Raw genomic sequence first — 11,696 nt, forward strand, 5'->3', positions numbered from 1 at the left:
TGTTGAGTCATAAACCGTATGAGCCTTTACGACACCTCGTCAAAACGATATACTAGCAACTGTTTGTTCCAGGTAATCGTTACCCTTTTAATCAAGTATACGACCTACGTACGTACGTACGCCCCCGTCAGGTAGCGTACAGTTTGCACAGTCATTTAATAAGCAGGTATAAAAATAAAGATTGATAGTTTTTTTGGGCGAAGCTGATCGATGATTACGAAATATATGGTTGCATTAAAAACTAAACATATAATTTAGGGCTGATATTTCCAACCCCAGACATATTATTTATAAAAGGCATTTTTTGGATATTGGACAACTCTTCTATACTAAACACATACAAATGTCAATTTTATTCTACAGATAACAATTATTCCTTGATTTAAAATTGCCCCTTAGTGTAATAGTTACCATTTCTGTATTGAGTCAATCTTTATTTTCTTGCTTATAATAATAACAAATGACTGTGCAGACCGAACCAACACACCAACAAAAAAAATACATATTTCTTTGGATTTTCGACTTTATATCAAAACAATAAAGTTGAAAATGAAATTAATTTCAATTTTAGGTTATAATGCTGTCATCTGTACGTGCGTACGCCTCCGTCAGGTTGCGTACGGCGAATTCATTTTCATGGACTATTTATAGACATGGAACATAAAGGTCCAATCCCTTTGAGCTTATAATTGTAATTCCATTAAAATCTCAGAATTGTTATTAAGTTAAAATTGTTGCTAATTATACGGTAATATAATAAATTGGTTATGAATGTGTGTGAGAGATATTATTAACATTCTTGCTGTAAATATATTGTTGTAGATGGCTTAATTTCTACAGTAAGACAGGTCCTACTTTCATGTTTCAGTTTGTGTATTATTTTTCCGAAATAAATGATAATTTGTGAATGATCACTACACTAAAACAAAACTAAATCTTAAACTCTGGTGATGGTTAGTTTTGTTTTGCATAATAACTTATTAGATAGCCTTGTGAATGATTTGATAATTGCATCTATTTAGGTACCCTCTTACGTCTAGCTACCTAGACACAATAAAATACTTACAAAAATATCTTGAGTATAATCCTATGAACTTACACAAAAACTCACAGAAAAATAATATCCTCGCGATTTAAACTGGTCCCCGTTGCTCGCTCAATCAACCGTCTTACTGATTGATTCCGAAGAAATTCCAAGAAATAAATGCTAGTCGTACATCAATCGAAAAATGTCAAAGACGAGATAAGATCCCTTTATTGGTCGGACAGAATTCGTTCAGTTGTGAATTTGTTTTGTTTTTTTTTATATTGGTGTATTTTTTAAGAGATGATACAGAACAAACAAGGGTAACGTTTGTAAAGATAAAGGCTTTACGGTTTTTGCTGGAAGAAAATTAATAATGTATGTTATGTAGATACTTATTCAGTACCTTAGTATGAGTTTGCTTTACGTTAAGCGCAAAACGAAACGATTGGCCGGCGCGAATTAATCAACCAATCAACGTGCCGAACACGCTGATAAAGGACGCCCGATTATTTTCGAGGACGCACGTTTGTTTTCGAGAATTTTTAAATACTTTTACCATAATATATTGACAGCAATCAGTTACAGTATTATTATATGTACAGATAGATATTTTATTCTACGAAAAACAAACACGACCAATCATTTTAAAACAAAAAGACGCTCAAAAATAGAACACATTTAAATTAAACTTTATTTTATCTACATCATACATATAAAGACAGTACAAGTCCGCGTTACCGAAGTTATTGAATACGTGGACGCGTTTAGACTACGTAATGTATTCTAAATATAATATGCGTTCGTCTTTACAGGTGGAAGGCAATATGCTACCATTACGTGCGACGTAAGCGGCAAGTCACGCGATACAGGAATGGAGACGCCTATACTACTACACAGGTAAGTATCAAATACCTTGTACTTACTGATTAGTGTGTGCAAGTGTGGGAGAGCCATGCTTCGGCACGAATGGGCCGGCTCGACCGGTGTGATACCACGGCCTCAGAGAAAACAGATGTGAAACAACGCTTGCGTTGTGTTTCGTTGAGTAAGTGAGGTTATCGGAGGCCCAGTTCCCCAACAATCCTCAATTTTTTAACCTCTAAAAGGCAACGAACTTATAACGCCTCTAGTGTGTCGGTTGTTCACGAGCGACGGCAATTGCTTACCATCAGGTGATCCGTCAGTGCCCCAGCACTCAAGTAAGGTCATACCGTATCTGTATACCAAATTTCAGGAAAATTCGTTCTGTAGTTTCACTCTGATTGACGGATAAACATCTAAACATCCAAACAAACAAACTTTCACATTTATAATCCTTATTAGTATGATTGAGACACGTAAATTACATAGGTAAAACATATTACGATTTTTTTAAACCCACCTAATTTTGTTGAAAGACAATAAATCATGTCTGACTAAAATATTTTGTAAATGAAATGCCTACGGTATGCCTCTAGTTAATCAATCTTTTTCGAGGCCATTATTAATCGATTAGCGTCATTGCGGATAAAGATCGTGGCTTAATATGTAGATTTTAAACGTTGTTTATTATGCTACAAAAAACTTCTGTCGAACACAGTAACTGATTTGAATTCACATTCAGATTCTTTCAGTCATTAATTTGTCAGTAGTAGCACGAAGTTTGGAATCGTGTCCAGTATATGGCAATAGGCTCTTTCCCTATTACATGGGACTTATATCACAAACAGTGGAAAGTGAGTGTACAATGTACATTGTATAACGGCATGCCGTAAGTGCACCTCTGCCGACTCCTTCGGGGATAAAAGGCGTGACATTGCATTCTTTCAGTTTTATATACAACTGAAAACTTTAGTCACTATACGATAGGTCACGATGCCAAAACAATTCTATCCAATATGACAAGCCTCAACAGTCAAAACCGATTACCATCTCTAACAACAAATCTCCTAAATCAATTCTCGAACTAAATTGCCTATAAAACCAATAAATTGATAGAAGCCAGTCTACACAATTACTTGACAACGATATTTGTAAAGTGGTATTCCAAGTATCAATTCTATTTGTTGGAAATAAAACAAAAATGCGAAGAAATCAGATCGACTAGTCGACTAATAGAAATGTATACTGAGCAATATGTCATCACAATAAATGCGATGTCGGACACTGGTGTATGGGCGAGACAGCTTGTTACTTCAGTGTATGAATGGGATAAGCTAGATAGGTTGTGAATAGATTTTTATTCATGTGCATTTTTATTGAATTTTGCAATTGTATATTGCAGGTTTTCCTATAGTGAAGCACGTTCAAGTATCCATGGAGTAACTACTGAGCTTCATCAAATTGTATTTCTAACAATATGTACTATGTAAAGAACCAATCTTTAATTTCTCACTGCATACCAAAACAATTTTACACTTTATGTACATTGATACAATGGCGGACTTAATGCTAATTTCGTTTTCTCTAAAAGTCAACTTTAGGGTGATGCAGAGAGACAACAGTAGGTGTAAAAGATTGAGCTCTTGTTGAAATCTTTTAACTTTATATAGCACACATATACTTTTAGTCAGTTTAATTTTGACTCAGTGACTCAGAACTCAGCTGACTGGTACTAGCCCCGCCCCGCTTGTAAGTGGCAAAAAAACCTTCATAAAATGACAAAGACCTTGACACGGGTTCCTTGTTCCCCAATTGGGAATACGGAGAAGGTTACGAACATAGTTCAGTTTATTCCTTCGGGGATTGGCAGCGGCTATGTGTACTACAAACTACGCAAGTTTGTTTAACCAGTTAGTTGATTGAAGGCTTCTAATATGACGCTGATTTTATGAGGAAATTTTTTTAATGATAAAGTAAAGACAATTGTATTATGCCTATTTAACTGTTTTTATGGTATAACCCGGTAAACGAACAGACGGATCACCTGATGGTAACCAATTGCCGCGGTCCATGGACATCCGAAAAGCCAGTGGCGTTACAAGTAGGTTGCCGGATTTTGGAGAATCGGGGATTACAAAGTATGTAAAGGGATTTCACATCGGTTTTCTGTGAGGCCATGGTATCACTCCGGTCGAGCCGACACCCGTTCGTGCTGAAACATGGCTTTACCACACTTATTTATTTTATTGTATCAATAAGATACAATTTAAAACAAAGTTCAGTTGACGTCAGAATCACGTTTTAAGACGTCATCCGATTTATACTCAAATGTTATACCAGCGCTATATTTAATAAATCCATCACTGTACAAAGCCACTTTAGTTGCTTCCAAACATGTCAAAAACCCATCTGGCGCTTTCACCGCTGAACTGGGTTAGGCACACAGTAATTGTTTGGTTTAGTTACCTTTGAGCGGATCGAAAACTGTGCCCTGCATATTGATGTATGCATGTAGCTTGGAATGGGTACGAAACATGCAATTTGACAAAAATAGCACGAACGTCGCGTGATCGCTTCAAGTTCTTGCTTTTGTTGTATTTTCATTCAATTTTGGAGTACTATTGAAGTCAAATGTTTAGTAAAAAGTGTACTTATGTATAGCAATTACTATAAGTATATTTCGATATTGAACCTATAAATCTATTGCTTAACATCAGGACAAGACTAGTTCTAACCCAATATATAATAAGTGGCAATTTTAACGTTTTTCTATCTCTACGGGCACTTGACCTAAGAAGTGACTTGGAATAGTATTCATCATAAATACCTTATACATACTTTATACATTAAAAAATTGGATTTTTTGTTACTAGGTATATTACGAGAGGGTAAATACCCACAGTGCCAGTACATCCTTCGCCCACGCCTGTTGTGGGCAGCGGGATGCATCCAGAAATCTGGTTCTGGATTCCAAGACGCCAATCACAAAAGTACGCTTTAGCAAAGGTTTCGCTTTTGCCAATATTGAAGCGGCCAGTGGTAAGTTAAAAACAGTATGGGAAAAGTTAATATTACTTTTGACAATAGATTCTTTTTTATTTTGCTATGTATCAAAGTATTTATGTATTTATATGTAAGTATTTATATGATATAGCAAAATAGAAAAAAAATTCAAAATTCACATTCAAATTGTACGGTACCTCAATACAATTAGTAATATACAACCCTTTGATTTAAACTTGCATTTAATGAAAGCAAGTTCGAATATTAATGAAATTACAACGAAAACTAAAATAAACATTCTTTTCTAGAATTTGAAGACCAAAGATCAAGGTTCTTTGCTGAGCACGAAAGGTTCGACGACTTCATGGAAATGCGCGAGGGTTTGGACCTAATCGGAGTCAGCTCATTCAAAGAATATATGGTAGCTTATAGGTAATTATCAGAAGGTTCATTTTCCTTTGACATCTTACAAAGTATAGCCCAAATGTGTTAGTATTTAAGTCATTTGTATTACAGGGACGCTGACCGATGTCCGTGGTACTCATCTCAACTGCTTTTCTGGACCCTTTCTTGTCTCCTTCTCTCCTGGCCTCTACGTATACTCATAGAATGTAATACAGCTTATGTACATTATACGGTAAGTTGAATTTTGTACACTACATAAGATTTTACACCATATCTCAAAGCGACATAGTAATCTCTCCTAAACCCAGCATTATCGTTCAAACACGCCCAGAGTAATAACTTCGTGTTATTTTACCTAATAAATAATATAATCTCATTTCGAGAACACAATAAGCTTTGATCTCATTATTTGATACAACCGGATTGTTATACAACGTTGTACAAACATGTTAACTAAAATTGCCTCGAGCCCTTGCCTCCACCCAAATGTTTATTTGATATTCCGTCTATTTTGTTGCAGATTACGAAGATATTTGGAACGAATTATGAGTTAGATCCCAGTAGGCAGTTAGATATTGACACTCACATGTCAGATACTTTGCCGCCAGTGACCGCCAACAACTACGCGTGGGCACTTGCTGATGAGCAAAGTGCAGTGCTGTGTTCAGCTCCCCGTCCACCTCGAACCTTACCCCTCTCACACGCTTCCACTGTCGACAGTCTTGAACTGTTCGCTGCAATACGTGGAAACTGTGCCTTAGTACCCTCTTATTCTGAAGCTATGCGAATTGACGCAGCTCTTAGAGAAGAACCAGCAGCAGCAGCAGCTGCAGAAGGCAATGCCGACAATGAAGCGGCTGGAGTTGTTATAGATATGGAGCCCGAAGCTCGATCATCTCCACTTAGGACAGCCAAAGCAGCCTCATTTGACGAACCTCCACGAAGACCAAAAGTTACCATCGCCACCACACATTCCACACATAATATTTCTGCGACAGCCAGATCTAATGAAGCAAAGCAACAAAACAGGCGCTCTTGGGCGGGAGTTCTCACAACCGCAAGAAGTGCGAGACAGATCTTAGAAGAATTCAGGTCATCGAATTCTCAAACAAGTTACGAACAAATGCCAGAACCTCAAGTAAGTGAAAACGGAGAAACTACATTATATTTCTCTAGAGAATTATCGCCAACTTGTTCGCGAGATCCATTTGGTGGTCGTGCACAAACTACGCCTACTGATGAGCCGCCTTCTTACGAAGAGGCACTAAAAATGCCTGCGCTGAGGAAATTAACGAGGTCTATTACGGGGACTAATTTAGCCGGCTCCAGGCGCGCATTCCTGCGAGATGTGCTCACAAATAGGAGGTCGTGTCTGGAGGGTGTCGGCGTGTTAGCAGGAACTAAGGTAGTTAGGTTGCCGTACAGCGAATCCGGTGACGAGACGCCTCTATAGCGCTTCAGTAAGGCCCGTGCAATTACTGACTTTATATGGTGCAATAAAATGTTATTAGGTACTTGAATGGAGAGACTACCGTATTGTGTGAAATAGATAGAGCAGTTAATAGTGATAGTGTTTGTACTAACGTGTTTATACGCTTTGGAATTGTAGGAATAATATGAGGAATGAGCTTGCAGATGTAGTTACACATGTACGTGGAATTGACGGTGGAATTCAAGTTTTTGTCAAGCTATTAAGATTCTGGAAGAGCCATTTTGTCTCGACGATGACGTAAAGTGGTATACTGATATTTGGCTTAGATTAATGTTTAATGCTCGTGTTCTAAGACAAATGTGACTGGTCCCTTGCTATTTAACACTATTATTAAGTAAATTATATTAAATCTACCTTTAGATAGCGACTGAATTAATTGAAAAGCCTATTTAATCATTTTAGTTTATCTGTAAACTGTTTACTTTGTGTAATAAAACCACTCGGAAAATTTGAGATTGTTCAAAAAATATTCCAATATTTCACTTGAAATCTTTGAAAAGAGTAAACGACCAACAGTTTAATGGCACAATCGCTTTTATTCTGAACAAAAAAGTAACACGAAATGGACTGGCGATGTTCTTTGTTCAATGAAATAGGTGTATCCTATTACATAGGATTAAAAGAACAAGAACCTCCTTTAATTAACCCTACTGTGAATTTTACACAGAATTGTTTGTCAAGTAATTGGAAATTATATATAAGTTTATATATAAGTACAATGTAGGTATAAGGCAGTGCCTTATAACATTGTTATAGTTTAAAGCTATATAAATATATATAATTATATTGCAATTACTGTATGTACTGTAAAAAGTAAATATAACGCGATGCGTAAGCTTTACCGCACCACTTAGATAGATAATATTATAAGCTAACCATTTTATATTCAAAATTATGTAGGTGCACTACTTAGCGCCGAGACACCGATAATTTTTATTCATATAAGTCCGATTCGTGATACGAAAGTAATTCTTGTCATTAACAAAGACTACGTATGTATATTTAATGTTAGTAACTGTTTGCTTTTGACGAATGAATCGGAATTTTCGAAGTTTTTTTCGCCTTTAGGCTTGAAGATGCTGGATGAATAAATAATTACTTCGATTAGTTGACAAGTGTCAGATTGTTTGGACACGAAATAATGAATTCCTTTGATGTTCTGTTTAAAATATTCTGTTTTGTTTCTGTTTACAAGTCGTCTCACTCTGTTCTCTATTATGAATACATTCTGAGTACGATCAATCTTTTTACTTATTTATTTAAAAAAATGTATAAATAATTAAATGGTAGGCAATCGCCAAAGTGATATTAATGTAAGTAGCTTATTAGGGAGCTCGATTCAATTAATATGGCTTACCCATGGAACCAATTAAAGTATTGTATATTTTAATGTTTTTTAATCATATTTATGACCATTTTATTCATTGATATTGGTAAACAAATGTACATTTAAACGTAATTCAGTAAACAGATATCTTTATTATGTTACATTTTGTGAAGCTTCGGTGAAACCTAATATAATATTCATTTTAAATAAAACCTCATTCATTTTATATCAATTTATAACATCTCATAAATATAATATTAAAGCAAATTGTTTCAATCATATTTTTTAACTCTGGCTGATTAAAATCTTTGCTATAAAAATATGAAATCTCATAATTATGGAACCCGTCCAAAAATAATCTCGAATGGATAAATAAATTACATTATAATAGCATTTAAATGCATACATAAATAATAATTTGGATAAACTTTTCTATGGATTTGAAAAGTTTCGCAGTAAAAAAATTAAGCCCTGTATATTTTTTCAAATGTATTTATTTGCAGAATAAAAATAAATAAAAATAAATGCTTGTAAATAAATTAGGAAGTAAGGTTACGGAACAAAATAAATGAATAAATTATATAAAGTGCCAATAAAGTCGTGTTAGTTTGTAGGGTACAATGTTTTGAGTTAAACATGGAACAGATTCGGAGTTGCGAACTAAGTTTCGTGAGTACTACGGGAGCACGCCTCACAGAATTGGATTTCGCAAGTTCCCCGCGGTTTCTCTCCGATCGCCATGTTTGAAAACTCACTAGAAATACCACTATAATATTTATGTAAATTGTATCCAACTCGAGGCGTACTTTCCTAGTACTATTCCTGTTCCATTAAAATGCGCATAAAATATTTTGGCTGTATAAAATACCAATTTATGTATGTAGATATATTTAATGAATACATAATAGTTTAAATACAATGCTTTTATTGTAAAACAACGTTTTATTGTATAATTGAGTACTGTTTAGTTGATAACGCTAATAAAATGAATATTTTTGATTGTAAACTAATGAGCAAATAATAAAGTTTATTATTTTCAATAAACTGTGTTACAAATATTTTGAGTTTCATTTTGGTTGCCTTTTCATTAAGCGACCTTGAGTTTAAAGTTCAAGGTCTCTTATTGGTTTAAATTACTCAAAAAAATATATTAGAGGCGTAGCAAATACCATATCTGACTTATACTAAATTATACGGGACCCGGGGGCAAGCACGTTAGGCACAGAGGGCGCTCCACGGTGGACGCCATCATGCGCGTAAGGGACCTCACGACGGGGACTGCAGTGTCCAGGGGTAAGGTCGTAGTGGCGGTGTCTCTCGACATCGCCAACGCCTTCAACTCCCTACCCTGGAGCTGCATACTGGAGGCACTCCGGTATCACCGGGTTCCTACCTACCTCCGTCGTATAATCGAGGCCTACCTGACAGACAGGTATGTCACATACCCCGGTCACCAGGGCGAATGGAAACGGCGAGAGATGTCGCGCGGTGTTCCACAGGGTTCGGTTTTGGGACCGCTCCTGTGGGATATCGGTTAAAAAATGGATTCAAATCAGAGGCATAGCTAGCGGCGTATCTCCACAAATTGTATTATTTATACGGGGACCCCCAACGTGCTTTCGTGCATAGTGCTTCAGAAATTACAAACATCCAAATAATCAAGTCCTTTTTTTGCGTAAACCAAAAGTGAGGTTAAGTTCAAAAGTAAAGTAGGCAGCAACTTACCGCCTGACGCAGGTGCTTACCGGACATGGGAGTTTCACCGTTAAGAAAATTAACGTTATCATAAGAACCCCCAAAACATGGACTTGCCGTTGAGGCTTGAGAGACAGTACGGGCAAAGCGAATGGATTATGTAAACCCTCGGGTTTACCGGGGCTCCGGCTCGAAAAAAAAAACAGACAAAGAATGAATTACCAAGCCACGCTATCCACCTGTTTAAACTATAACACACCTCTACTTACCTATCCGTTAAAACACTTGCACAAAATTTCCTATGAGAAGAGAACAATTTGTGAACATCAAGGTCAAACGTACTCCGCGTAAACAAACAACCTGAGATGCCCTTGGAAGGTGCTTTCGACTTCAGCAAATTGGAAATACGAGATTGTTATTAGAATCCAACACTTCTTCTTTATTCGAAAGGAAATTTATATTTCAAATCATATTGTACTTTTTGTATATTGTTATAGGATTCAATTTAAAATGAGTGTTATAAGAAATACCTAAGTTTTTTTTTAGTAAATAATTCAGGATTAACCTTGATGTGTTGTTAAGGTTGAAATATAATATTGTATTGCGTTTAATTTTACAGACAAACTAGTTATTACTTCTCATATTTCCGAATAACGCTTGATCATTTCCTCAAATACGATCGACCGTTACTCGAAAACGATCAAAGTTTCCTCGAAAACAAATGAGAGTCACTTTGGAGCGTTACTCAATTACTTTTGAGCGTTACACGAAAACTAATATTAGTGGTACTTATTTGGAAACCTTCCCCCAACCCCTTAAACCAGCACGAGTGAATCCCGTGGAAAAGCTAGTTTATCAAATAAGAACACAAATATTTACCTCAATAACAAAGCTACATTTTCAGGAAAACTAACTGAATATCAGCGAAAATATCCGTGTCGGACTTGTAAGGAAAAAGCTAAGGAAAACAAACCTATAAATAACTTGACACTTATTTACTGTCCTATTCTATACACAGTGACGTCACACACATAATACAAACTCTATATAGACAAGGACACCAGTATCAACCTACTATTCTTTCTAATATCTACACTCGATTATCGACTTTAAGACAAAACAATAAAATATATGTACTGTGTAGGTAAAAATACCAGCATATCAAACCTACTCTAGTATTTCAAATATCTACAATAGATTTTCGACTTTGATTGAAAGTAATAGGGTTGTAAATCTGATAAAGTGTACCTAGAAATTTCATTGATGTAAGAGAGTAGAAAGTCATAGAACGAGTGACACCTACTTGGAAGTAATTGAATGTTTTTTGGGATTTTCCCTGGAAATGTATCCGCAGGATTTATAAGTCCTTTGTTTTTTGTTCGTCTCGTATTTCGGGAACACGATTTTGATAAATCCAGTGTGCCAGTTTCGGTGTACGAATGTGTCATATTGTTACGAAGTAGTGCAAAACCAAGAAGTAAAAGAATAAATGTGAATTTCGTTTGTCATCTAAAGGGTACCTAAAGTAAGATGTGTAATGGAATAACATAAAATACCATAATTTTTGTTTCAACTATACTTATAAACAGAAGCCATAAATTCATTTAAAAGACCTTTATAGTGTACCTACCCACACTATGCTCAGGAGTCTCATAAAAGCAATTTCTAACTCCAGCCGTATATAATAAAAATTATAAAAATACATCAAACGTTATTTCGATTTAAAATTTCTATAAATTCTCACCAACGTTTTATTTTCCAATTCTTTGATTGAGCAGCAAAGGAAATTAATCTTTAATACCCGAGAAACGCCTGAGAACTTGTAAAACTTGCAGTAAACCAGATACCAGTGAAGTATATTTACGAGGTTTTCATTGCGAGAGTAA

At 35.7% G+C, this 11,696-nt stretch overlaps 1 protein-coding gene across 4 annotated transcripts in view; it reads left to right on the forward strand.

The window, feature by feature from the left end:
* LOC118267773 (transmembrane protein 151B) overlaps positions 1-9,173 on the forward strand; it is a 59,465-nt gene extending 50,292 nt beyond the window's left edge. For 2 of the 4 annotated variants that reach the window (XM_035581954.2, XM_035581956.2), the window contains exons 4-8: positions 1,840-1,924; positions 4,762-4,927; positions 5,200-5,323; positions 5,393-5,528; positions 5,817-9,173. In XM_035581954.2, the coding sequence (XP_035437847.2) occupies positions 1,840-1,924; positions 4,762-4,927; positions 5,200-5,323; positions 5,393-5,528; positions 5,817-6,749 (1,444 nt within the window). In that variant the 3' untranslated portion in view covers positions 6,750-9,173. The remainder of the gene's footprint in view (positions 1-1,839; positions 1,925-4,761; positions 4,928-5,199; positions 5,324-5,392; positions 5,529-5,816) is intronic. The other 2 variants (XM_035581955.2, XM_035581957.2) reach the window with 1 other exon arrangement.
* The last annotated feature ends 2,523 nt before the right edge of the window (positions 9,174-11,696 follow it).

This window comes from Spodoptera frugiperda, chromosome 6 (assembly GCF_023101765.2).
Source record: "Spodoptera frugiperda isolate SF20-4 chromosome 6, AGI-APGP_CSIRO_Sfru_2.0, whole genome shotgun sequence".
Lineage (NCBI taxonomy): Eukaryota > Metazoa > Arthropoda > Insecta > Lepidoptera > Noctuidae > Spodoptera > Spodoptera frugiperda.